General features: G+C 37.8%; 1 protein-coding gene across 3 annotated transcripts in view; it reads left to right on the forward strand.

The window, feature by feature from the left end:
* The window catches only part of LOC139939394 (uncharacterized), a 153,284-nt gene that overhangs the window by 96,350 nt on the left and 29,963 nt on the right, over positions 1-26,971 (forward strand). The window contains exon 1 of one of the 3 annotated variants that reach the window (XM_071935228.1): positions 7,101-7,377. The exons of the other annotated variants lie outside the window; for them this stretch is intronic. Within the exon in view, the coding sequence (XP_071791329.1) occupies positions 7,356-7,377 (22 nt within the window). The 5' untranslated portion in view covers positions 7,101-7,355. Of the gene's footprint in view, positions 1-7,100; positions 7,378-26,971 lie in introns of those variants that run through there. 3 annotated transcript variants of the gene reach the window in all.

A 26,971-nucleotide genomic window follows, 5' to 3' on the forward strand; every position in this document is an offset into this window, starting at 1 on the left:
CGTGCAGTTCATCAACCATGGAAACCATTCCTTGTAATTTGTGTAAACAGAGATTTCAATTAATATTTGTTTAACCAAATGAGCGATTTGGGATTTGGTTTACAGTTGTTATTTTTAATCACGACAGTTGCCTTCGTTTTTTCGCTGTTTGGTTTGCCGTGATTAATCTCATTCATAATTTGCTCTTTCTGTCGAAAGAAAGCAAGAATTGTTACAGGAAATTATGTTTACATTTGAGCTATTGATTTCAGTTTTTTTTTTTTATGGTAATTGTAAATTTTAAGACGAAACTATAAGTGGACATATTTTTTATCTCAATTGGCTTTGTGTTTGAAGAAAAAAATTCAGTTGAACTGAACTGAACTGAAAATTACTTGGGCAAGCGAAATCTCAAGAACACTGCGGAAGCCCATATTCTAACATTGGGACCCCAAAAATGTGCAGTTTTGTTTCCTACTGAAATTGAAACGATGAAGGTGGGGACCCAAAGTGAAAATTCTTGCAAGTCGAAATCGATTGAGACTTGCATGGCTTTAAGCAAAAGTTTTATATCCATTCCGACGTTATACACAAAACATGTTTTAAAAAAAAATACAACAATTCCAGTTGCAGTATATTAAAACTGCTATTTATTATAATCTTATAATGATGACAACAAGAGGATCTATTCATGACATTTTGATATAAAATGTCTGTTTACTTTTGTCACTCCTTTGATTTCACTAAGATAACTTTAAAATGTGAGCTGTCAGTGAAGTTAAAGGCAGTGGACACTATTGGTAATTACTCAAAATAATTATTAGCATAAAACCTTACTTGGTAACGAGTAATGGGAGATGGTGATGGTATAAAAGATTGTGAGAAACGGCTCCCTCTGAAGTGACGTAGTTTTCGAGAAAGAAGGTATCGGTCGTCAAAGTTGCGAGATATGGTGAAAGAATAAAACACCCTTGTCACATAAAGTTGTGTGCTTCCAGATGCTTGATTTCGAGACCTCAAATTTTAAATCTGAGGTCTCGAAATCAAATTCGTGGAAAATTACTTCTTTCTCGAAAACTACGTCAGAGGGAGCCGTTTCTCATAATGTTTTATACTATCAACCACTCCCCATTACTCGTTACAAGGTTTTATGCTAATAATTATTTTGAGTGATTACCAATAGTGTCCACTGCCTCTTAGAGAAGTTGCCTTTATCAGAGAAATTGTTTTGCCCTTCAAAAACAAACTTCTTGTTCCGTGTGAAGAGTTCATTTTTGCAAAAGGGTAACAAGGACTGTTTGATTTGTATTGAAGAAAAAAAAAGGAACAAATTGTGGGACCTACCACTAATTTGGCGATTGTAATTACACACTAGCCAAATGAAACAGGTACTTGATTAGTGCTTTGCTAAGTTCATTTCCACAAACACTGCCAATAAAATGTCAATTTATTAGTACACAAACATGAAGGTGAAGTCCAATTGCCTTTTTGTTGGTCTTGCCCCATTGCCAAAGTTATAAATCACCAGCCCACACTCGCTCTGTCCATACTCTCTCAACCCCCTCACGATATTGGTTATAAAATCATTAAGAGACTTCTGTTCTGATGTGGAAATACATGAACATGTCCTTCGGTGCCTCATGATCTACCAATTTCCCACTCTTCCTGGAGCATGTATATTTTTCCTACCATCGCTTCGTTTAGCCCTACCCTAATATTTACACAATAATTACAATAAATGAGTTATATATTTAAAACAGTGGCGGTGTGTGCTTATTGAAGCCCATCAAACAGTGCAGAGGGAGTAATTTGTAGAAAGCAATAACAACAGCCTTGGCACATTCTCTTAATTGTCATCAGAAATATAGGTACCGTATTCTACTTCTACGCCGAAATAATCAATGTTGTGTGCTACGGATACCGCCGCCCCAATCATACGTCTGGCTGTTAAACAAACCCATTCACCGATCAACTAAATCAACTCTGATCATGGTTGCACTGGTGGTGTTATTAACAAACCAGGAAAAGACAAACAAACAAACAAAACATCACTTACAATATTATGCCTAATTTGGGTCGTGTTGTCCTTGTAAAATGACAGGAAGTTTAACTCATGTTTGCCTAATTTGGGTTGCTGGTTAGTTTCTGGATTGTCGATTTTTTTTCAGAGGAGTGGTGTCATTTCATTTCTCTTATTTTCAAGAACAATTTGAAACCTTGGGTGTTTAAAAAAACTGCTTATAAACAGTTGCCTGCTATATTGCCTTGCAAACATTTTTTACTGTTCTTTGTTTGTTTGGTTTTTTGTTTAACATCAAATCATCTTTTTGAAATCGGGGTTATAAACAATACACAGATAAGGAAACATATAGGCCTATGAAAATCATTGTGAATATGGTATACTTTTGATTATTGTCAAAGACCAGTACTCTCTCTTTTCCGAAATATGCATACAATTCAAACATGCAATTGGCTAAATTGGTCATATAAGTTTCAAGAAAGTAATGGAAGAAAAACTCCCTTGTTTCATAGAATTGTGTGATGACTTAGAAAATGCTTCATGCCTGATGCTATTCTTACAGTCAAATTTGTTGGTGAAAAATTTCTTCATTTTTCTAAAACTACATTACTTCAAAGGGTGTTGTTTCTGATAATATTTTATAATATCAATAGCTCTCCAGTGCCCTTTACCAAGTAAGTTTTTATGGGCATTCATTTTTGGAGTAATTACTAAAGGTATATTCTCCCTTTAACTTTTGAAACATGCTTGTAATTATTTGCAGTGGTTTACAATTATTACTGACCGGTAAACCTGAACTTAACCACTAGTTACATCGTAGTACAAAAACTGTAACCGTCTTAAATGCGGTTCACGTGGGCAGTACCACCTTTAACATGTGAGTCAAATAACGGCCTGTCATTTAAAGCAAAAAAGATAATCTTTGGGAAAAAGATACTAGATGCAGTAACAAAACAGCTTGACAAGCATTAAGTATTCAATCACAGGATTGAGTGGATTCAATGCTGCGTCGGAGCCTCTATGTATGTTGAGAAGCGCGAAGTGATGCGGCCAAAAGGTTGGGAAAACTGACTGAAAAGGCAATCAACAGTGCTGGGCCGAGGATCAGTGATGCGCCCCCCCACTTGATTCAAATGAGGACTACCGGGGATCATGTGAAACAGGCATGAAATGCGTGAAATGAAAGCGTGCACGATTTCTCCTCGTTTTTTTTTATATTCCCCCTCGCACACAAGGCGGAGATGTTTACATTCATTTTAATTATACCGGCCAAGTTGCCATGAAAATCCATCTAATGTGAAGTCATTCATAAGAACAGGATTCTGGCTTGAGACTTAGCAAGTTTACGCTCTAAGATGCTCTCAGCAGGGGTTGGGGGGGGGGGGGGTAGAGCTGTCAAAGTACTCCAAGTGAAATACTAGAATAAACTCTGAATTTACATACACTGTACTAAAGCGTTAAGACAGGGTTTGCCCTTAACTTTTTTAATGACTGACAAGCAGGACCAGTTAGCTAGTTATTATACTGGTCCATCAGCTTTTTTCTATATGAAAGAGGGATGCTTTTCAATATTTAACTAGCCAGTCGGACAACATGGAGTGAATTCTGACTAGTCCCCTGGTGTTTTAACTGGCATTTGGCCAGTGGAACCACTGTTAGAGGCACCGGACACTATTGGTGATAACTCAAAATAATTGTTGGCATAAAAACTTACTTGGTAACAAGCGATGGAGAGCTGTTGATGGTATAAAACATTGTGAGAAACAGCTCCCTCTGAAGTAACAGAGTTTTTGAGAAAGAGATATTTTCTCCCTAAAATATTAAAAGACTTTAGGCCCGATGAACCCTTTTTAAGGCATCTGAAAGCACACAAATTTATGCAACAGTGGTGTTTTTCTTTCTTTCATTATTCTCTTGCAACTTCAATGATCAATTGAGTAAAAATGTTCACAGGTTTGTTATTTTATGCATATGTTGGAATACACCAAGTGAGAATACTGGTCTTTAACCATTATCAAAGGTGTCCAGTGCCTTTATGTGAGAACGCTGCACGATTGGGGCTTGGTACTGATCGAAGTACACTAAGTTTGGGAGGTTTGTGTCACGGTGTGTAGTCACCAAAGGGACAGGGTTGTGTGATCACGGAAGCCGCACCGAGCGCTGGGAATGTGCAAGTCAGCTTGTAGTGTTAACTGATGGTCTGGTGTAGGTTCTGCGATGAGAAATGTGGACAACCCAGAGGATTTGGGATGTTGATTTGTTGATTTGTGCTAGGGTCTCTCGGAGGAGGCGTCTTGGCTGATTGTTTGACATTTGTGAACATGCATTGCCATGTTTGCTCTGCTGACTAGCTGGTCTCTCTCACTCTTTAACATGTATGCTTTCCTCAAACACCAAATTCATGATCAAATAGCGTTAGTCATATTTGGCATTACACACTGCTGGCATGTACATGGATATCGGTCGAAATAGACTAGTCTTATGATGATTGCATTATTCCGAAATAGAAAATGAATTCTATGTCTGTTAGAAAATTAAACCCTATAATCAAATTCTGGTATTATCCTGGTTATTGCTTGCAAAACATTTTGGAAACCTAGACAATATAGAAAAAAACAAATTAAATTACTTCCATTTTGCAGTTTTGTCCATTGAATTAATTTTGCTTTTTGGTTAACAAACAGATAACATGTGAAAACCTATTGTCTCCTGATTAAAACACAGTTTTAAAACCCAGACAATGTGGAAAAACGAATAAAATTACTTCCATTTTGCAGTTTTGTCTATTGATTTAATTATGCTTATTGTGCAACAAACTCGGAAAACTCATTGTCTCATGTTTTTTTCCCTATGAAAAAACACAGATAACCAGCTTTTACAAGTGAGATTAAAGAATATCTTCCCCTTTTGTAAAAGTCAGCCTTACAAAAAAACTTAAAAGAAATCCGAGAAAGAAAAAAAAAAAAAAAGTGAGAAAAGCCAAGCTTGATGACAAAGTGTTCAGAGTCAAGAAAAAGTAAGACTGGTGCATTTATGTTTACATGAATACAGAGCATAAGTTCATGTGCAAGGAGCCAATCTCTCACCATGTAGAATTGCAAGGCAATGTTTATTTTCACTGGTACCCTCTCCTCGCCCTTGTAATTGCCATTTGATTATTGGGTCTGGTCAGTGTACCGTTTATTATTTCTAGTCGGTTATTCCAGGTGGGGCTCAAAAATGTTGGCGGGATAGTTCATAACAAATGTATCAGGTTTTTTTCCCTCCTTTGTTTTGATTTGGTGCTCCAAAAGATTGTTTGAAGTGTTTATGAATTAGTTGTGTATTGTCAAGTCAAACTAGTTTGGGACGTGTTTCATTTCGGCTCGACCAATCGGGTTGTAGAATGAGATTGGCAGCTGTATTAGAAGCTGCTCTTTTTCTCTCTCCGTTGAATGAAGCCGCTAACTGGAATGTTTACCAACTCCTTATATCACACTTGAACGTAATGCAGTGGATCTACCTTCATAATCTACCAGTGTGCCAAGTAGTTTACTCACACTGGTGTGAACTCTTGAAATTCATTACTCGCTCGGCAAAAAAACCCACAAAAAAACCAAAAAACTAGGGGGCGAGAATATTTCAGAAAAGAAGTAGAAGGGCTGGGTAAATTTGTGTACATAGTGAGCTTCTTGCCTGCCTAGCGACTCGACCAGCTTCCACTTCAAAACATATGGTGAACTCTAGACTGCGAAGGGTGAAACGTCGTTAATGATTATGAATCTGAGCTCTCGGCTGTCTAGCAAAAAGAGCTACTGTGGAACAGCGTTTGTGCTTGTTTGTTTGTTTTCCTAAGGATTGAAGGCCAATGTCATTTTGGTGGCTGGATACTGGGCTGAGCCTTTCTGTACCGCGCTGTCTGTCTAATATTAAGTAGCCCACCCCTTCAACAAATTGCGATAACACTCACATTTATCACGGCGTTCCCTCACAGACCGCTGACAGGTTGAACGTTGCTACGCCTTCTCTTTCGTTTTTGATAGATTGTTTGGCGGTCACAGATTGTCTGCGAATAGATCTGCAAACACGGGCGCAGATTGTTTGAACTACAGCAATTACGACACGTAGTCCGACACCTCTGCAGTAATTTAGATATGACAGGCATCACCCAGCGATTGAAGCCAGGGATCTCGTTAAATTCACTCTCAATTATCCAAAAACCAGAAAAAGTAACAAGATTTGGGGGGTTTGGGAGACCTTGGGCTGGTGCCTGAAGCCTGAATGATGTAAGGAAACAAAATAATCCAGATTGGTCAAACAGTTGCGTCGTTCCCACTTCACTTAAATTCACACTCAAGCTTCCCTGCTCCATGAGGATTTGCATTTTGAAGAAAATTTTGTCAGGTTTTGATTTTTTGTTTTTACCATTTCTGAGTTAAGTTCTTATTGGCACATATTATTTAAAAGGTGCTAGGTTCAGTTTTTTTGAACCAGCAAGGTTGGATTTCATTTTTAAACTGCTATTTTGACGTTCGGCTTTCACTGAAGGCTTTGCTCAGGGAAAAAAAAATTGCGAAAAAAGTAATTGATTAAAACCCAAAGTGAAACATTTTCGCACACAATTTAGCAAGTTTTGTGTACATTGTACATTGTTTGTGGATTGTTTTTCTCTGTAAAAAAGCACCATATTTAAAGTTCTTTCCAAAAAAAAAAAAAATAAATCAGCAAAAGAGTGGGCCATGCAACTTTAAAAAAAAGATCGATAGCTGTGGGATTTGAAAAAATTCTCAAGAAGAGCTACAAATTTGTGGCACAATATGAATTGACTACAGAGTACAACTGATTTCTAAAACATGATATGAATATTTTTTTGTTAATTTGATAGGGATTGAACAGTTTCATTGCCTTCATTCAGGTCGGGGTGTATTTTTTTTTGGGGGTCCGATCCCGTGCCCCCATGATCGGCATCAGTCGAGGTATTCTAAAGCCGTTCAGCGGCACAGGCCATACTTCAACATCTAATGATTAATCGTCGCAGCTCCTCCATTGTAAACACATCACTGACAAGCAACGACTAATAATTTACAGACGCTCTCCTACCTCCCCTGTGGCTGTAATTAATTGAATACTATGATCTGGATTGTTTCATCTGGTTGCTTCTGGGCTTTAACGGAGGCAGGGTTATTTATGATGGTTAAAAATTAATGTCTTAAGAGGGAGGGGGGACAGGCGCGGGAGGCTTGCGGGCAGTGAGTGGCCCCGGCACAGGTTGTTAGTTCGTTGGCAGCTATTTAGAAGTGATACGTTCATGCATACCTTGATGTCGGGACGACGTTTTATGTTCAGCGTTGTTGTGTCTGATAAAGCTGTGTTATAGATGATGCCTGGTATAGCAGAGGGTGAGTTTTTTGTTTTGCTTGAGATTAAGATTGGGTCAGTGTTTTTTTTTCTTTTATCTTCTTGGCTTTGAGAGACCGAGGAATGAGTCACCGGCAGTGAATATTGTGAGCTGAAAGTCCAGTTGTTCTTGAGCATCGCCAAGATAAGCCAAGGGGATCCTGATCATGTGTTATTTCAAACAGGGAGGTGAACCATCATTGTTGTCTGATTTTTATTTTAGTTTTTAGTTTCTCCATACAAATATGTGGGGGTTTTTTTTCAAAGTGAAAATGGAAACAAAATTTACTTAACAAAATGTACTCCTTATTTTGTGACCTCTAGATGGAATATCTTTTAATCATGCAGAGTTTTTTTCCTTTTGTTTCTTAAAATTGCTAGATTTTCAATCTGCGAACAACTATTACCCATCTGATGTTTTTTTCTTCTTCTTTTTTTGCAACTTGCAAAAGTAAATTGAAAATTGACTTTTCCGGTTTACAAAAATGATCAGTTTTCATGCTAAATGAGCTGAAATTTAACTCTAGTTTTAAATTGTTTTGCTTTATGTTATTGTCCTTAATGTCATCTTGTTAAGTTGTGTTTAAGATTAAACTGTAAACAGAGACGACGGGAGCCTTTCAAATAGATGGCTATTGTTCTTCTTTCCAATTAAGTTGTGTTTTCCAGTCTTTATTGTACTACGACTTCAGCTGCGCTGTAATTGATAACAAATTAGTTACCTTTTATTAAACACACTGGACACTATTGGTATTTGTCAAAGACCAGTCCTTGGTGTATCTCAACAAATGCACAAAAGAACAAACCTGTGAACATTTGAGCTCAATTGGTCGCTGAAGTTGCGAGATAACTATCAAATAGAAAACACCCTCGTCACACGAAGTTGTGTGCTTTCAGACGCTTGATTTCGAGACCACAAAATCTAATTCTGAGATCTCGACATTAAATTCACGGAAAATTACTTCTTTCTTGAAAACTACGTCACTTCAGAGGGAGCCATTTCTCACAATGTTTTATACTATCAACATCTCCCCATTACTCGTTACCAAGTAAGTTTTATGCCAATAATTATTTTGAGTAATTACCAATAGTGTCCAAGTAAGTTTTATGCCAATAATTATTTTGAGTAATTACCAATAGTGTCCACTGCCTTTTTAATGAGGTGGCTATACATGTAGGTCAGGACTGGTCTTTAGATTTGGACTGATGCATCACCCCTTCAAAATACTGTCAAATTGGATGGTCTGCAGCCGGTTTCACAAAGAGTTAGGACTCGTCTTATCTAGAGTTAGGACGAGAAACTCTTCCTAACTTAGGATTAACTTTAGGTCTGCATGCTATCAGTGCAGGGTTGGGACTCGTCTTAAGTCCTAAGATTAGTCTTAAGTTAGCAAGAGTTTTGTAAAATTGACGGCAGTACGCACACCAACAAGTCACAATCTGGGACCTCCTTTCGTCCCTTTTTAGTTTGTAACTTATTGGCAACAGCCCTTGTTGGTTTTGTACACACTTCACAATTTGGGAACTGGGGTGGATTTAACAAAGCGTTAGGACTAGTCTTATCTCGATTTAGGACTAGTTACTCGTCCTAACTTAGGACTATCCATGCAATTTGTATATCTCCTAGGACTAACTCTTTGTGAAATCGACCCCTGCACTCATAAGAGGACCCTTTTGTCCTCTTTTGCTATACATGTACCTCCCCACTTATAATGTATCAACTTCTTTTCTCCCCCTTTCCCTAACCACTGCCCCTTAGTACTTCTACTTTCCTTCCCTTAACAAATGTCCTTCCCCTTAACCAATAATGTCCATCCACCGAACCACTGTCCCCCATCCCCTAACAACTGTCCCTAAACACTCATTAAATGTGTCATTAAACATCAAATTAGGCTTTACGGGTTTCCCGCTACGTGTTTTGCGTTTTGGGAGTGCTCAGGAATCAACCATGACGGCTAAACGACCAAAATACAACCATGTACTTTTTATTTTCCCGTTAAGAATAATTGCAGAGTGGAGAGAAAAATGTTGATGGACTCTTGGTTGATGGTAAATTTGTTTTTACTGTAAACCAAGGTTAATTCAATAGAAATTAATATTGTTCGGGAGGAACAATTCTCAGAATATGTGTTGTGATTAAGAGATGTGGCCGCGAGGCTTAAATGCAGCCGTGAAATTTTTGATGGTAATAACAATCAAGAAAAAAGTTAGACAAAGGAAAAAAGACATCTTTAAAGAAATTATCTGGTTTAAAATCAGACGGAAGTCCTTTATCTTTGAGTGGATATCAGTGTCTTTCCACTAGTCTTGATGGTGTGATTATTAAAAAGTGTCCGTCAAAAACATAGCTGGCTGTCTGGGGAAAATAACTTCGGAAGGATATCAAACTCATCCCTTCCCCACCACCAATTACAATTTATAGAGTTGAATTTAAGGACATCTTAACACCAGACACAAGTCCCATCACTTCAATCTCGCGTCTATTTGAAGAGATCTGTTTCCTATTCTTGCAAAAATTAGTCAAGCGTTTGAAGAAAACTAGAAGAAGAAAACAAATTTTGAGAGAGAGAGAGAGTGAGAGACCACGGTATCAATTAGGTGACTGTAAAAAGCATTTCGTATCCGGCAAGGAAAGTGGAATCTGTTTTGCTGATATGCACTGACCGTGAAGAGTTAACAGCATCTTGTATCTTGTATTGTATCTTTGATCGCGATTCTCTCTGCCGACTTTGATTTCTCTGTGTTTCTGGGCTGTGTTCTGAAAAATTTTCTCGCTAAGAAACGGCTGGGACCTACACACATCCTTTGTGTGTAGGAATGTTGCTCAGTTTTTGTTATAGTGACACGGGATGACTTGTGGGGTGGGGGGATATAGTTCTTACTCTGGATAAAAACTGCTTTTGAGTTTGAAACGGATGTTACTGGTTTAGGTAGAGCTTTTAATATGTAGGCTCATGAATGGACTCTTTTTAACTTCAATCGATTGATAATCCACCAAAGGTGTTTGGAGTTCCGAAGACGTTAATTTTGAAATTGTGAAGCGGCATTACGAGGCAAGTTGAATTATCATGGTAAATCTAGATGATTTTATTGAATAATTGCATGCCCCACTTGGTTTTGTACTGGACTATCCACCAAGTTATTGCAACAAAGAACACTTCACACAAATTGATAAAAAGCAAATCTGAATGAATTGTTCTTTTTTCAGTGGGTGAATGCTTTTATTCTCGGAGCTATTTTGGAGTTAATGCAGTTGGAAGGGGACGGGGCGCTGGAAATCTTAATTGCAATTACTGCATTTATTGCTACTTAATGTATTTAAACTTCACTTCATCTAAGTCACCTGGAAACTCAAATGGAAAAATAGAATGGAACAGACGCCAAATTATTTTTCAAAAGCCACTTTGCTGGATTGTTTGGAAGGTTGTACTCCACTGGCAATTAATTTGCGGCCTTTAGCGGGGGTGCTTTTGAAGAAAGTATAATTCAATGTAAGAAGAAAGGCGCGTGACATTGTGAGACACCCATTTAACTTAAGGAACACAATCGATTATTGGCTGTCATTACAATCTTGAGTTACATGGGTTTGTCGTTTTGAAAAGGATTAGCAGAAGGGGCAATGTATCATTAACAACGAAAAAGCGTGTCAATTCTACTGCTTTGTCTAATTGAGGCTGTGCCCAGGGGATGAAAGTAGCCTTTGAAACGAGAGGAATATGAAGTTTATTCACGAAAGATTTATGTCATGAATGGTTTTAATAAATAGTTTGAAAATGTGAGATAAATTGAGTCAGGATTCCCTTAGGGGAAGTTACTGTGTCTGGTTTTCACTTTGAAGGATTTGGGTGCGTTTTGTAACACAAAACACAATGTCAACGGATTTATACTAAACTTACACCATTTGAAGATGATGATGGTAGAAAGCTTTCTGTAATATAACTTGCTGAAGTGCTGCAGTTTTTGATAAATGAGTAAAACAAGTCACACAAATTAATAAGTTTAATGTAAATCTGTGGACATTGTGTTCTGTGTCCTACAAAAATTACCCAGACCCTTTAAGGTAGGAAATATTTTGAATACTTCAAAAACTCAAATATAAACCGAACTGATAAGACTTGTTTCAAATTTACTCACAAGATGGCTTGTTAAGCGTGGGTCAATATCCTGAGAAATAATCATCAAGGTATTTGCTAATCATCATCATTAGCAGAATGAAAGGAGTCAGTGATGTCGAACATCTTGATAAGTTGTTTTGCGTGTTATTGAAGATCTTTTTAAAGGTACTGGACACGTTTTGTAATTGTCAAAGACCAATTATTCTTACTTGATATACCTCCAAAATATGCATAAAATAACAATTCTGTGAAAAAGTGAGCTCAATTGGTCATTGAAGTTGCAAGAGAATATACAATGAAAGAAAAAACACCCTTGTTGCACAAATTGTTGTGCTTTAAGATGCGTAACAAAAGGCTTTAGGCCTGTAAGTCTTTTATTGTTTGAATGAGAAATTACCTTTTTCTGAAAATCTTCATTACTTCAGAGTGAGCCGTTTCTCACAATATTTACTATTAACATCAGCTCTCTACTGCTCATTTAATAATTGTATATTCCTAACGGTACAAGGTGCATTTCAAGACAGATCAAGGAAAAGTACACCCACATTAAAGTATGGAATTTGACCGAGTAAGTTTGTTGAGAAACACTTTTTGTAGTTTTTTTTTAAAGTTTTTTTTTATGTATAAGAAGCACAGGTTTGCACTTGATATTTTTTACTTGTGTTGAGCCGTGTAACTTTACGCTGTTTTACGCTGTGGGCCTTGTCACACAAGTCAACTTTCACAGGCAACCTGGAGGCAACCAACTGCAGTGCATGCTGCAGGACAACTCGGGTAGCAAAGGAGTAATTTTCACACAATTTCTTACAATCCCAAAGATTAGTATGTGACAATTCAGATGTGAATTGATTCTCTTCTTGGAGATTGCCTTGAACTGGTTGCCCGTACATCACCTCGTGTGACATGACACTTACACAGGCAGTATTTCAGTCTTTTTATGGAATCACCTTGCGACTTTCCTTGTATAATTAATGATTGAGGATGTTTGTTGTCGTCACAAGCTTAACGCCATGGCACTATTAGGTGATATGTCTCCCCCTTGGAACAGTCCCAATTGTAGATACAGGATCTAAATCATTGAATATTTATCTCCGATTCGTGGTTGGGGGGGGGGGGACCTTTTAAACTCCTCAATTATTTGTCCCAGGGGGGATAGAAGTTACCGTCATCGGAATATCACTGTGGGTAATTCAGGAAATCCTAACTTGAGATCAAAACTAAATCCAAAGTTCAACTTGCCTTCTGCAAAGCTCAAATTTAATCTTTGATAGAAATCTGTTTTTAAACATCTATTAAATTGTTGCGGTACCCGCTGCTAAAATGTAGGATTCGAACTGCCTCTAGCCACCGGGCTTGCTCGGTGGTCTAGTGGTTAGACATCTGCTCTAGAATTTGTTTATTTATTTATTTATTTATTTTTATTTACCCTGGGGAAACCTCTCAGTGAAACACTGTATTTCAGAGGTGCCCAGCAACTACATACACATTAAAAAATTTAAATTGTATTAATATAAAAACCTATTTATAAAATTTATTAATTAATATTAAAAATAGAAAAACTTTTAATAAAGACTACAGACATACTACAACAGCACAAAAACTTTACAACAAGCAAAATATACAATAGAGACAAAGGTTAAAATTCTGGTACAGCCAGGAAAAACACCACAAGCCCCATATTATGGTTTGAATCCCACCTGAATAATGTGTGTGTAGATTTTTGTTTTCCGAAAGAATCTGGAAAGTACTGTGGAAACAGTTCTGAACACAAATCGGTCCATTGGTTAAAAAAAAATAATAATAATAATTTGTATAGGTTTTGATGAACTAAACCTCTTACATGTATGCAATTACCAGATTTCCTTGTGAATTGACTTGGTTGACATTATTTTTCGTTGGAGTAATTGAAAGCTTTGGTAGCCACTGACCCCTCTTTAAGTTTCAGTTAATCAATAAAGCTAAAGACGAACAAGTATTTTATAAGCCTGGGGCATTTTACTTAGACAATAATAAGCGGGGTGAAACAGTATATCAATAGTTTCCTCGAAGCGTCAGTCTCTTGTTTTCAAGTAACCGGCCAATGTTTTCGAAATAAGTGATTTTTTTTATGTGTCCGAAAAGGGCTTTTAAAAGCAATTATGTGGAAAGTAATGTTTTCAAAAAACTAAACAGAAAAGTCATGGTAGTAAGGTTAAATTCTACATGGGAAAGTGACAACAAGCCTTTGGGGGAAAGTTCTAGAAACAAAACGAAACAATAATGCCATATTTGTTTGTCAGGAGCCATTTTATTGCTCATGTCTTTTTGTTACTGGGAATACCTTATATGCTGGAAGAAGGACGGAGTTGGTGCCTTACACCCATTAACCCAGGCGTTAACCAATTTGTTCACATGTTTTGGGGGAAAGCAGTTATTTTTTCTTCATCAATCAATACACAAGTTTTTTATTGTGGCAATTCCTTTTACGATTCAGCGGCAAATGCAGTATCATTCCCTCATTGGGGAGAGAACATCTTGCGGATAAAAGATTCTTCGGTTCAAGATGACTGCTGCTGCTTGAACCAATTTAGCGTCCGGTTACAACTCAAAATGCATTAGGAATGTAATACTTTAAGCAGATACGATTGCAACGCAAAGGCGCACTGTTCTTAAACTAATTGTCAAGGTCAGCTGGATGGGTGTGAATGACCAGAGTCTCGAAGTTCACAGATATATTTCTCACCGTAGCTTAAAGCTTCATTGCCTCAAAAGAAGCAATAAGAAGTCGCTTTCTTATTTCCCCAGCAGTACCCTTCTTACAGCCCAGTACATTTCAGGAGTGATTGTCAATAAAGATGCAGTCTGTGAACTTTACATTCCATGCCAGGCTGATAGATTGTAATTGTAGCTTTCCCCCGATACTTCTCGTTGGCAGCACACGTAACTGGGCATTAATTCACAGCCTTTGAACTTTCTGTGTCTTAACTCTGACAGCTGGCCATGCTTTATATTAATGCACCACTAGTCTCCTCCCAAACTATCGTTAGTTTGAACAAGTAGCGTTTTCGCTTCGGCTGTAGAGTTTTCTTTCAACGTTCACGACTGATCGAAGTTTCCCTCCTTTTCCGTCAAGCCCTGAAAACAAATTTGCCAAAACAAGTTATTCTCTGTTCAAGTGATGCAGTGCATGAAACTTGACTGCAAATTACTGCCGAACGTTGTATTTCCTGATTCGCTGCTATTTATTTATTTTGATATCACGACCTAGGTCGAGTCTCTTGAAAGCTTTTAACGGTTGTGCTAGACCCGTTTGACCACTAGACCCTACCTTCAAAGTAAATGCTGTTGCAAATTCATGTCCGAGTTTGGTCGTCCACAAGGCACAGTTCTCCAACTTGGAGTGTTTGCAGACGTATCCAAGAGAAACTATGCTTTTCAAATTGTGTCTAGTGTTTTTTGTTTTGCAGGGTTTTTTTTTGTTGGGGGGGGGGGGGGTTGGAGGTGGGAGTACCACTCAATTAAAAAGCTTGTGCACCCATTCCCCAAGATTTGTTTTTCAATTCTTGTGACTTTCAAAACACTTCTCAGGACATTGAATGGTAGCTTACATAAATTTAAACCCCCAAAAAGTGACAAATCAGAAAAAATTACAGAAGTGCCATTACAAGTGTTGTGTCTTTTGCTGGGGGGGATGATAAAGTCCACATGACCAGCCTGTTTATTTTGTATCATCTCATAACACCTTTAAGAAAGATTACAGATTAAAGTTGTTCGATTGTTAACGTGATACTCTGCTGTCGTTAATTCTCTGCGAAACAAACAATTGAAAAAAGGTAAGAAATCAACCATAAGCTACACACAAAGAAGATTTTTTTTCTTTTGGCCAGACGCAAGTCCGCCGAACGTGCCTTTCCTGTCTTATTTCTACTCAAGATGCGATACATGTAGGTAGAATTAGAGGTAAGCGAGGGATCTGCTTTATCTCATGAAATCTACTAGAGGTACTTGAACCTTATGACATGGCTGGCTTGGCGAGTATGTAGAGAGAGAGAGAGAGAGAGAGAGAAGGAAGAGAGTCAAACGAAGAAAGAGAAGCTCGGCATAGTACACTGACATCACAGTGGCACTATAGGTCATTGCTATGAGGAGCGGGTCCAAGATGGCAATGCACCCTTTTTTCCCCAATAGATAAAGCTTCAATGACGTCTGCTCTGCCACTGAAGAGGATATGACACAGTATAGTGTGTGTTGTGTGGAGCCCGGGACGGAGATGTACATATATAGCTAACGGGCATCGCATAGAGTGTAGAATAATTCTTAATCTAGTCATTTCTGTATTGGTACACCCATCAAGCGGGATACCGATGCTGCTCCTATGCTCTCTCAGCATGAAGTCCTCAACCCATCCATGATGCATACAGCCAAATAAAAAAAATCGCCTACATAATTGTATCTGGGGGTAAATATTTGATATAAGCGCTTTCACGAAACCTGTCACACGTTTATGGACTCGAAAAAACGGGCTTGCTATGTTGTATAATTTCTTACAAATGAGTGCATTCCTGTTTTTATTTATTTATTCCACAGTCAATAAAAACAAGCAGACTCCCTGGATCACACTGCCAGATATTGACAACATTATTGTCTGGAATTATATTTCAAAAGTGCATTTTGAGGATTGGATTTGACCGAAAGGATATCTTTTCTGTTGTCATTTTTATCATATCAACGTCTGTGTACCGTCTCACGTTTTTGCCTTAAGGGATCAATAGCTATAACATGTCTGGACTTGTGCAATTGTGGAAAGCTATTGATTGTATAGTGGGTGTTCTTGTCCCATTTTTTTTGTGCTTTTACATATTAAGTTATCTCAGATTTTTAACTCTGCTTTAGTTCTTGAGATTACGCCCATGCATTTAGTTTGAATATTTCATCTGTTTTTTTCGTGTGCTTTTACAGAGAAGTTTTCCTCAGATGTTTTACTCTGTTTTACCTTTTGCGATTACTTCCATGCACTAAGTTCAAACACCTCAACTTAATTGATGAGCCACTGACATTCAGACAAGTGGATTTGTGTCGATTTTAAAATATGTGTTTTACAGAAAAATTTGCCTCAGATTTGTTTACTCTCATTTAGTTTTTGAGATTATGTCCATTCATTTTGTCCAAACATTTTAACTGATTCGACAATTTGTCGTCCAGACACCTGGATTGTTACATTTTAATCGACCCCACATCAATCAAACATTAAATTGAACTTGCTATCTTGTGTGGCTACATAATTCAAAGCCAAATGTGGCGACCGAGATGAAAGTTTACCTAAACCTAATGGTGTCTGTCCTTGATCAGTTTCATGCAACGTCACATTTTCCCGATGTTCCGGTCCAAACCTTCCATACAACCTGTGATCTGTACAGTAGCACCTGTTATGTTCCGAGTTTGTTTATTGTTGTACTATGTTTCAATCATATCATAATGACAACAGCAACGCACTGATAACGTTGTTATTGTAAGTCATTCTTGGGTAAACATTGCCTGTAATTTGTTATCAGCATGATAATATAAAAATAATAACTAGTTTTTTATATAGCACTCTATCTATAAAGCATTACAGAGTGCTTATTATTGTGTTTTTGTAAGAGACAGGTTTTTGATGTTTTATGAATTATGAGACCAATTTATGAAGCACCTTATAAGGGTTTAGAAGGTGCGGTGCATTCAGCAGCCACTGCCAGGAACGCCGGGGCAAACCCCTTTTTCTTAGCGATAAGTGCAACTGATTTTTCATAAGCATTACACATTGCATGGGACCAATGGCTTTATGTCCCATCCGAAGGGACGAAGCAATAGACCTTTTCGCAAATACTCAGGTGCACGTAAAGCTTGGAATTAGATGCATAGTGGTCTAGCCGGTGATCAAATTTGATCCATAGCTATCCCACAATGCACCTCATTCAACAGCTTGCGCTTGCGCAATGGTATTTGCGAAAAGGTCTATGATGGTTGAGTGTCTTGCTGAAGGACATGTACAAGTGTCAAAACTGGGACTCAAACCAACACTCTGCTGATCAGAAACACCAGAGCTTGATTCCGGTGGTAATTTTGGCTCGGGAGACAAATTAGTTTAGCTTTTAAAACAACTTGATGAAATCGGTTTGCAGTGTTATAACTGCTTGTCCATCTATTTCGTCATTTACTCCCAATAGAATGAGATTGTTTGGAGATAACATGAGGATAACCTAAGGCTAGACCACTGGCAAGGTTGCTTTATAGTTATAAGACTTAAAAAGTATGATTTGCTGGGAGTTTCTCAACCATTAAATGCAATATGCACAGCCCAGTGAATTAACGATGAACCGTGGCTATATGCTACTCATATTTTATTGTTCCACTACATCTGGCCGTAGTGTGTATCACTGAGCGGTGTGTGCTGCATCAGTCTCTGACAGTTTGCACTGTCTGCCGTAGATACAGCCCGTCTTCGTCCAACTGTATCAACCTGCAACAATTACAATCCCAGTCACACAACGCCGGTCTGTTAAACCGTTAAAAATGAAAATAGACAAGATTACAATCACACCTCATACCCCCTTGTCAACCATTTCTCGCTGACTGCACAAAATAATATCTCTTTGAAAAAAGATGATTCCCCCCTTTTGACACTCCGCATCTATGCAGTAAATGGGTAGAAACGGAGCATGGATGGCAGCGTTTGAGCGCTCCAACTTCGCAGAGCATGAATAAGTTTTGAAATCCCCCTCCAACTGGCAGGCCACAGCCTATGCTTGCCAGATATAAATCCCACTGAACGGAGAGACTTATAATTGTATGAAGTGGCTAGGTTGATTGTATATAATGGGCTGAAAAGGATGTATGCCTGTATTTGCTTGGTTGGTTGTCTAGTATGAGTGATGGGCTGTCTTTTGAAAGAGTCCGGTCTATTCCGTCGTTACAGGCCTCTTTGCTTTGGTTTTGGAAGGGCAAGTAAAGAGCACCAAGACACTTTCTCCTTGGTAAAGGGCACCCTATGAGGAAATTGCAAATTTCACTTTCTCCTTGGTAAAGGGCACCCTATGAGGAAATTGCAAATTTCACTTTCTCCTTGGTAAAGGGCACCCTATGAGGAAATTGCAAATTTCTACTGGAACATTTCAAGGGCAACAAGGCAACGACCAGGGGGCATGGAGGCAATCGCCTTTGTTGCCTAGTCTAATGGATTATACATGCCTGTTGTTGATAGGTTTGGGTTGGCGTAGTGGTATCTTTCCTTGCCTTCCACCTTGAGGATCCCAGTTCGAATCCTGTCGGAGCACTATGTGGATTGGGTTTTCAGTCCCTACCTGATTGCATGGGTTTTCCCTGGAATACTTCTCTGGGGGTTTCCCTCTTATACTCCCACACCCAAAATCTAAACTTCCTTTTTTTGTCTTCTCTCCATTGGGTTCACAGTGACTGAGAGGACCTAATTGGCTTCACAGCCAGAATAAATTAAATGTGTTACTGCGTTTGTTACGATGTAGCATGTAACTCTCCTGGCCTATGAACATTTTAGAAAAAATGAATATTAAACAAGTTTCAAATATCAAATTTGACTGGGGCTTAACCAAAACGTCACATTGCTTACGCTTCGAGTCAAATTATATTAAAAAAGAATATTCAGCTTGCTTATTTTTATCTCACCATTAATCATCAAACATTTAATATTAATATTTATGATAGAAACGTTTATTTGCTTTCTTGTCTCGTCTAAATTAACGAACAAAACCTCTGTCGGAAATAAACGTCTCTTTTAATAGCACAGACTGACACGTAACTTTATTTCCTTTTTCTTTTTTTGATTTCTATTAAAGCAACCTTAATTTGATTTCGCCAAACAGTGCAATTTAGATTCCGACATGGTAACCAGAACTGCAGTAGAAACGCACTTCTACGCCAAATCATCCAATTAGATCGTTTGAGGAGAAAGACTATACAACGGTATCCGTTCTAGCCAGCACTCCATTTCAATGAAACCAATTTTGTAATAAGCAATACGAGTTAAAACTAATAGCAAAATACCTCTTTTGAACGGTATTAAAGAAAAAGCTTAAGGAAAACAAGAAAGCTGACAAGATATATGTGGAATGCTAATTCCCTTCCTCATTGTGTCAACACTTATACCAAATCATTCTTGATTGGATTTCATATTTTTCTCTTCCTCAATAGGTTGTAAAGAAAAGGTTAGAAGGATTCCTCAGTCAATTTAATTTCACTGACTGACAATATGGTGTGTGTTTTTTTTTTTTAATATTGTAATTAAATCTTTTGATTGGATGTGGATTCTAATAGCAATATTTGTAAATGCTGGCCAGTTATCACTGGTTCATCGTAGGTTATCGTTCCTTTACAAATACCACATAATTTTGCATTGCTTTATGATCATCTTAAAGCTATCGTAGCCAACACTTTGGATATAAAAAAAAACGTTCCACCTTAAGAAAACGGAAATCAACTTGGCACAAGTACCATGACAGAAGAGAGAGAGAGAGAGAGAACAAAACTAATGAAGTTAGTTTGCGAGTTATTGTAGTTCATACTTTGAAAAATGTTATTGGAACTGCTCAAAAGACATTGTGGAATGGCAATGGTAGCATTCGGCTTCAGGTACTATACAGGTAGGTTAAAGGCACTGGACACTGTTGGTAATTACTCAAAATAATTGATAGCAGAAAGTACTTGGTCATGAGCAAAGGAGAGCTGTTGATGGTGAGAAATTGCTCCCTCTGAAGTAACATTTTTTGAGAAATATTTTGAAGACTTCAGGCCTGAAGACTTTTTTAGGTATCTGGAAAAGACACACCATTTTGTGCAGCAAGTGTGTTTTTTCTTTCATTGTTCTCCTGCAACTTCGATGACCAATTGAGTCCAAGTTTTCACAGGTTTGTTATTTTGTGCATATGTTGAGATTCACCAAATGAGAAGACTGGTCTTTGACAACCACCAATAGTGTCCAGTGTCTTTAACACTAGTTTTAAATTGTTTTGCTTTATGTTATTGTCCTTTATGTCATCTTGTTGATTTTATTTTCAAGTTGTGTTTAAGTTTCCTTGAGACATAATTGTGATAATTGACTGTAACAGCATTATGAAATGTATGGTCATTGGTCATGACACAGCAAAAAAGATGTAATTTTTATTAAAAACTTTCTTGATAAAAAGATGTCGTTAGTTGGCATCCTGTGAGATAATTTTGTCTGAAATACCCCCCTGGATTAGAAATCAGGAAAATTTCAGGAAAATTGATTATCCGAAGATCGGCTGAACGCGACTTTCAAATTTTCTTGGTGTCTTTTTGTAAATGCTGTGGCCAGAGATGTAGTTGGTAACTGTGTCACTTCGCTAAACCTGGACGGGTTCAACGTTCTTAATGAAAATGCTGTGACAGTTTTTTTTTTTTTTTTTTTTTTTTTTTTCTCTCTTGGGGGGGGGGGGGTGGGCGTTGTCAACAAGTAGACACTATTCAACTGAAACTTTCACGGGTGACTGTTGTTGTATTTTTCTTGGTAGTGTTGCCTAAAAATCAGCATTATATATGGTGACAAAAATCAATCTATGACCCTATGTTTAAGGTTTATGGTGGGGTTGATTACCCTACCTCTAAAGAATAGCTGAACATTGTGATTGATCCATTTATACATCAGTCTGGACACATCCTGGGTCTCGTGGGTTCAAGAAATAAATTTTACACCAAAAGTAAAAAGTAATACTTTTGGCGGTAACAAAAAAAGCATTCTCTTAACAATAGATGTACTCTGTCATTAGTCATGGTAGAAATTATTTCATGATTTGTTGATTAGCAGCAAAGTATACTGTCACTGCCAGAATGGTAAACCTTCAATTTTACATGTTTCATTTTTAAGATCTTCCTGTAAAAGTGTTGGCAGTAACTTTAAACAAAATCATGCTTCTCGGATAGTCATTAGAAAGAAAAGTCTGTCAATTAGGCGTGATATGGAAAGGGATAGTGTACTGTTAAAATTTGCTTTAAAGTTATGAAACTTAGTATGAAGTTCTTTATGTGACAAAGGACAAATTTGCAACAAAGCCGTCCAAGATCCAACATTTGGTAATCATATCAAGCTAAGTTTTAAGAAGGGTTCTTTCATAATTTTACCAACAAATTTCACACGCTGGGCCGGTATACGCTTCGGTAAATCAAGTGTAACAGACGGAATTTTCCCGTTCATGATACTGTTTACTATCGCAAAGAAGCAAAGGACTTTGCTAATTAATTCTAGTCCAAGATTGTGGGCTACACAAAGAGAGGCATTTTTGGTTGTCTGCATGCCCCACTTTGTTGTGCTGTCGACGACATCAGTCTGGAACGCGAGACACTCGGTGTTGGCTGCTGCTTAATGGTACAGAGAGTTAGTAACCCGGTTGAGCTGCTTTTTAATTGGTATTTCAGTGTTAGATCTTTCCAAACAAGCATCGCACCTCACTACCTACACTGAAAAGACGAATTCAAACCCCTTTTCCAGCTTGCTGAACTCCTAGAATTAGACATTAGTTCCGCCTTGCTAACAGTTTGAATGTACACACAACTCCACCAATCCATGGATAGCTTTGCCTAGAGACCCCTCTTGTTTGGTTTTCCCTTTGTGTTGATGCCAACTTTTCAACAATCATAAATGGGAATATTTTGCCAGGAGTGGGTTTTATTTCCTCGCTGGAGTTACGCGGTTGAGAGAGCTCCAGTGTCGTTCAACCTTATACCCCTGTGTGTTTGTGTCGCAGTGGGGAATCACACTCATACATTTTCCCACTGTTTTCCTCTGCTGACCTTCATTGCTGTTTTGCAAAAATATTATTTTCCCACTTTTTCATTCTCAGTCAACTGTATTTGGTGTTTTTTGTACTGTTTGGGGATACACTCCCATCGTCCTGGTGTCTGGTTCTCAGTGGGGTGACACCATGGACATGTCATGGGTGAATGCACCCACCTCCAGTAAGCCCAGTGAACCGGCCGCAATTGATCTTCATTCTTCTTTACACAGGAAGTAACTCATTTTGTTTACCAATTAAGCGGCAACTTTTCTTAAAAAGATAATTTTTACCTGGACATTTTTCTCTTCAATAAATATTCTTAATCCTTTACTACTTTTTGTTTGTTTGTTTTTTTTATACTGGAAAAGGGTTAACTTTACATTATATTGCAAACCTTTTGAAAGAAAATCTTTGGAGTGTCCTTTTGGTTGAACAAATTCTTTTGATAACCAGTGTATTGTTTGTGTATACTGTTTTTCAATTTGTAAGCTTTAAAGATGTATTTTAGGAATTGTTATTGAATGCAGTAATCAATTTTGCTTCACTGGGACAAATTAAGTCTCATAAATATGAATAGTTTAAAGACATATGGTCCAGTGAAATCAAACTTCGTAACTTTTCAAAAGGGACCTCAACCCTTGAGATTTTAAATCTCCACAGAATGAGCTTTGTCATGAATGTTTCCATTTTTTTGTAGGAACTTATCCTTTTCATTATTCTTAATCCTTTTTACTTTTACAAAAATGAAATATTGTATTCAAGAAAAAAGTTTAAAATGGTCGATTGAATGATATTTTCATCTCCATTTATTCTCATTTTTTGATGAACTTATCCTTTTCATTCTTCTTAATCCTTTTACTTCTTCTTCATAAATGAAATATTGTATTCAGAAAAAAGTTGAAATGGTCGGTTGAATGATCTTTTCATCTCCACTAAAAAAGGTTCTGGATTTTGGAAGTTTTAGTTTGACCAAAAATCAATGTTCAGGGGATAACCGAGGCAAGGCCAAATCTGAAGAGTTTTAGGCAATATTCAATTTCTTCATTATGAGTAAATGGGAATCCTAAGTGAACTGGAAACAATTACGACCCATTGGTAAGCCCCTGGTTGAACTTTTAGTCTGAGAAATACAACATTCTGCAAGATGCTGACTCGATGTCCCTTCCTTTTACCGGAGCGAGGGGGGTGGGGGTCACAAGAGAAATCTCTTTGTATAGAGTCTGATATCAAGGTACATCACCCTGGGAAACAATTACGTCCTGATTCCCTTGAAATTAGGAGCCTTCCAGTCTGGTAACTGCGATCCTTTCCCCTGGCTTTCCTAGGCCAGTGGAAGAAGTCAGGAAGACAGTGCAATCATGTGCTCCAGCCGGCAGGAAATTCAACTTGGCATTTTGTCTTGACTTGATTTTTGTCTCTTGCAAAAAGATTTTGTTGAAATTTGTTTTACTATAGACTTTTTTGCTGTTGAGATTTGCTTATATATTTGGTTTGTAGTAACACCATGTGTGTACAGTATCTACTTGCCAAGTAGAGTTTGTTCTTTAGAGAACTGTCTTTCGTTATTCTACTACCGCGGAGTAGATGTATCGGATGTTCAGGAGACTTCTCAGTTCTGAAAAGAAATGTCCTGCTTTTTAACTACTAACCGGGTGGAAGGTATAGAAAATTGGCCGGGACTACAACTTTAGCTTATATGATCGTTAAAACCTTTTCTATACATCATTTTATTTGTTTACAGACCTGCCATGCTTTTACCTACAAATAGCTTTGTATCAAAAATTGAACATTCATTGAAAAGAAAAAATTAATTTGAAAATATTATTATTGGTATTATTATTAATATATTATTAAATGAAGAATTGAACATTCATTTAAAAACAAGTTAACAAAAGAAATAATATGTATTTGGTTTGCGGTAACACCATGTGTGTACTTTTCAGTACAGATTATGTTCTTTTGTGAAGTTTTCTTGCAAAGAACTGTTACTAACTTTTATTATTAACAGTGTTTTGGAGTTTACTTTTAAACGGGGTAACTTTGATAATTTTCCTGCTTCCGTAATGGTAAGGGTTTAACTGTCAACAGCTGCTTTATAACGCCAATAGGCCAGACTATATCTATATTAACCTAGTGTAATCCCAGCTCGCCTTGAAATAGTGGAGGCCGTGTTTCTTTGAAACGCTATCCATCCCCCAACCAAACCATACAAGGATATTAAATTTGCAAGCACGCATGATGCACACACATTGCACAGTCTTTTGCTGTTGTTCCAGTATCGTGGACAACAGGCGAAAAGCCCACACAAAAACAGAGGGTGGCCCGGAAGTGTCTCCATAAAGAGACGATAATGGCAAGAATTATAAGAAACACATTCGTCTGCATGTCTCGCCCCATCATTCATAACGATATTAGGAAACTAATTGTACTTTAATGCAATAATCTATTATTAATTGCTCCGCTATTTGTTGTTGAATTTGTTAAAACGTCCTCCATTGTGGGACACTTGTATTCAGTCGGTTAGAAGATCTTGTTATACTGCACGAGATTAAACTTTAATGACAACTTTACTTAACCAAAATTAATGTTTAAGGAGATGATTGCTAAATTTATTTCGTCATTTAGTTTTACAGTAATAAAGTACTCAGTGTAACAAACTGTAATGGTTTCTAATGAAAATTCCGGTGTGCAAAATTAAGGTTTTTCCAATAACCAAAGTCAACCAAGACTATGTAGAGAGGATATTGAACTAAAGATGGTCTTTCGAAAGCCGACCCTTTTTTTATTTGGGATCAAACCAGTCTCCAGTACGAGGGACGCCATCTACTCTCGGATGCACTGCGAGCAATTTGAGTTGATTGACCTTGAGACTTGTACCGCTCGTTAGTTTTGATAAAATTCACACTTTAATTACGGGAGTCAAGTTTGCTTAGTCAGAGTCAAACAAAGTCCCCAAATATTTTTAGTAGCAAATGTGACAGTCTTCTTAATATACAATAGGGTTTTGTCCTTGACTTTTTAAAGTGACTGACCAGCAGGACCAGTTTCTCTCTTGTCTCTTTAGTCTCCTGACGATGACTCGCTGAAACGCTGAGACCAACTTAAGAACTCACTCCACGGTGGTAGTGCAGTTAATAACGATCCTATAAGCTAAAGTAGTAGTCCCAGCAAGTTTTCTATACCTTCTGCCCAAGTAGTAGTTAAGAAGCAGGACAGTTCTTTTCAGAAGTCCTGCAGGCTTGAGAATTTTCCCCAAATTCGAGCCCTGTTGAATGATACACAGTAACAAACCCAGTTAGCATGTCGGGGAGAAATATTTACAAACTGAATAGGAGGACAGGCTTGTATGTTTCATTTTTGAAAGCGCAAGGGCACCAAGGCATCTTTTCATTGGTAAAGGGCACCCTATGAGGAAATTGTAAGTTTCTACTGGAGCATTTCAAGGGCACTATGGTAAAGACCAAGGGCAGCTGGGAGGCAATCGCCTCTGTTGCCTCTGTGAAGCATCAGGCCTGGGAGGATTTTATTTTCTGAGGCTGTAATTGCTGTAAACATCTCAGTTGGATCTTCTCTCTTTAAGTAAGTGGCAACCGATTTGCATATCGGACACTTGTGTCAGAATTACTTCTTCGTGATTGAAAAGACTTCATGGTTGGCAGTTAACTGTGTCTTGTGAAGTGGGCTTATTTATGTTGATAGAATTGAACCGATCAGCACTTCACGATGAGGGTTGTCACTCCACGTCCATTTACCTCTAAATGACCGCTTATAGTCAATTCAAATAATAAGCATAAAATAAAAGGTTACTTGCAATGGACATTACTTGGCCATTTCTAGTTGAAAGATGTTTCTGCTACTTATCAAGGTTTTTGCTAAGCAGCTCAATGAAGTTATGCTAAGCACCAAGATATTGTCCTCTGGATTCACTATTTAGTAGAAAAACGACTTTGTAGGAATCACCAGCCAAATCGACAGATTCTTTGAGACTTTACCAGAATTCATTCGTTTTTGTGTTTGTTTAGTGCGTGAATCAGTTTTGAATACCAAGTACCAGGTTACCTCTAGTCGCTTAGGTGACCAGCCAATGTAATGCGACTCTCTTTTTGATAATTTCTCCATATTTAATGTTTGGTTCGGGTTTCAGCCGGTCTGGTGTACCCACACTCATGTCTGGCTCCTGCCTCTCTCCACAGACAAGAAGTATAACCTGAAGTGTAATCGGAGAAGACAATCTCTACTCAATGTCTTCTGCAAGGTTGCTTGGGAAATTGTCCACAGCATGCTAACCCACAGTGTAAACTAATTTACAAGATATATCTTTGTCGTTGTGGGTATGGAGCGAAGAAAAGTAAAACAAACTTTGTCTCTGCCCGCGGGCCCCGGAAATCGTCGTTTGTGTAGTTAGATTCACAGACGTGTCGTGAGGGTGGGCTAGCATCTCTCGGGTTTTCTTGTTTGAAGATGTCTCGAGACCCGTCATTAGTGGATTGTTTTGACTTCAAGTTGAAACATGATTTGACAAAATCTTCAAAAATGCTGTTGGAAAATGGCGCTTAAAGTAGAGAAATGTTAATTTTTAGTGAAGATGGATTTTAAAATATCTTTGTTCACTTGTGTTTTAAAAAGGACCAGGGTTAGCAAGCAAGCAGTAAGTTCTGTTTTGAGTTCTGCAGCATCATACACAAAATATTAATGGA

The sequence above is a fragment of the Asterias amurensis genome, chromosome 7 (assembly GCF_032118995.1).
Source record: "Asterias amurensis chromosome 7, ASM3211899v1".
In the NCBI taxonomy this organism is placed as follows: Eukaryota; Metazoa; Echinodermata; class Asteroidea; order Forcipulatida; family Asteriidae; genus Asterias; species Asterias amurensis.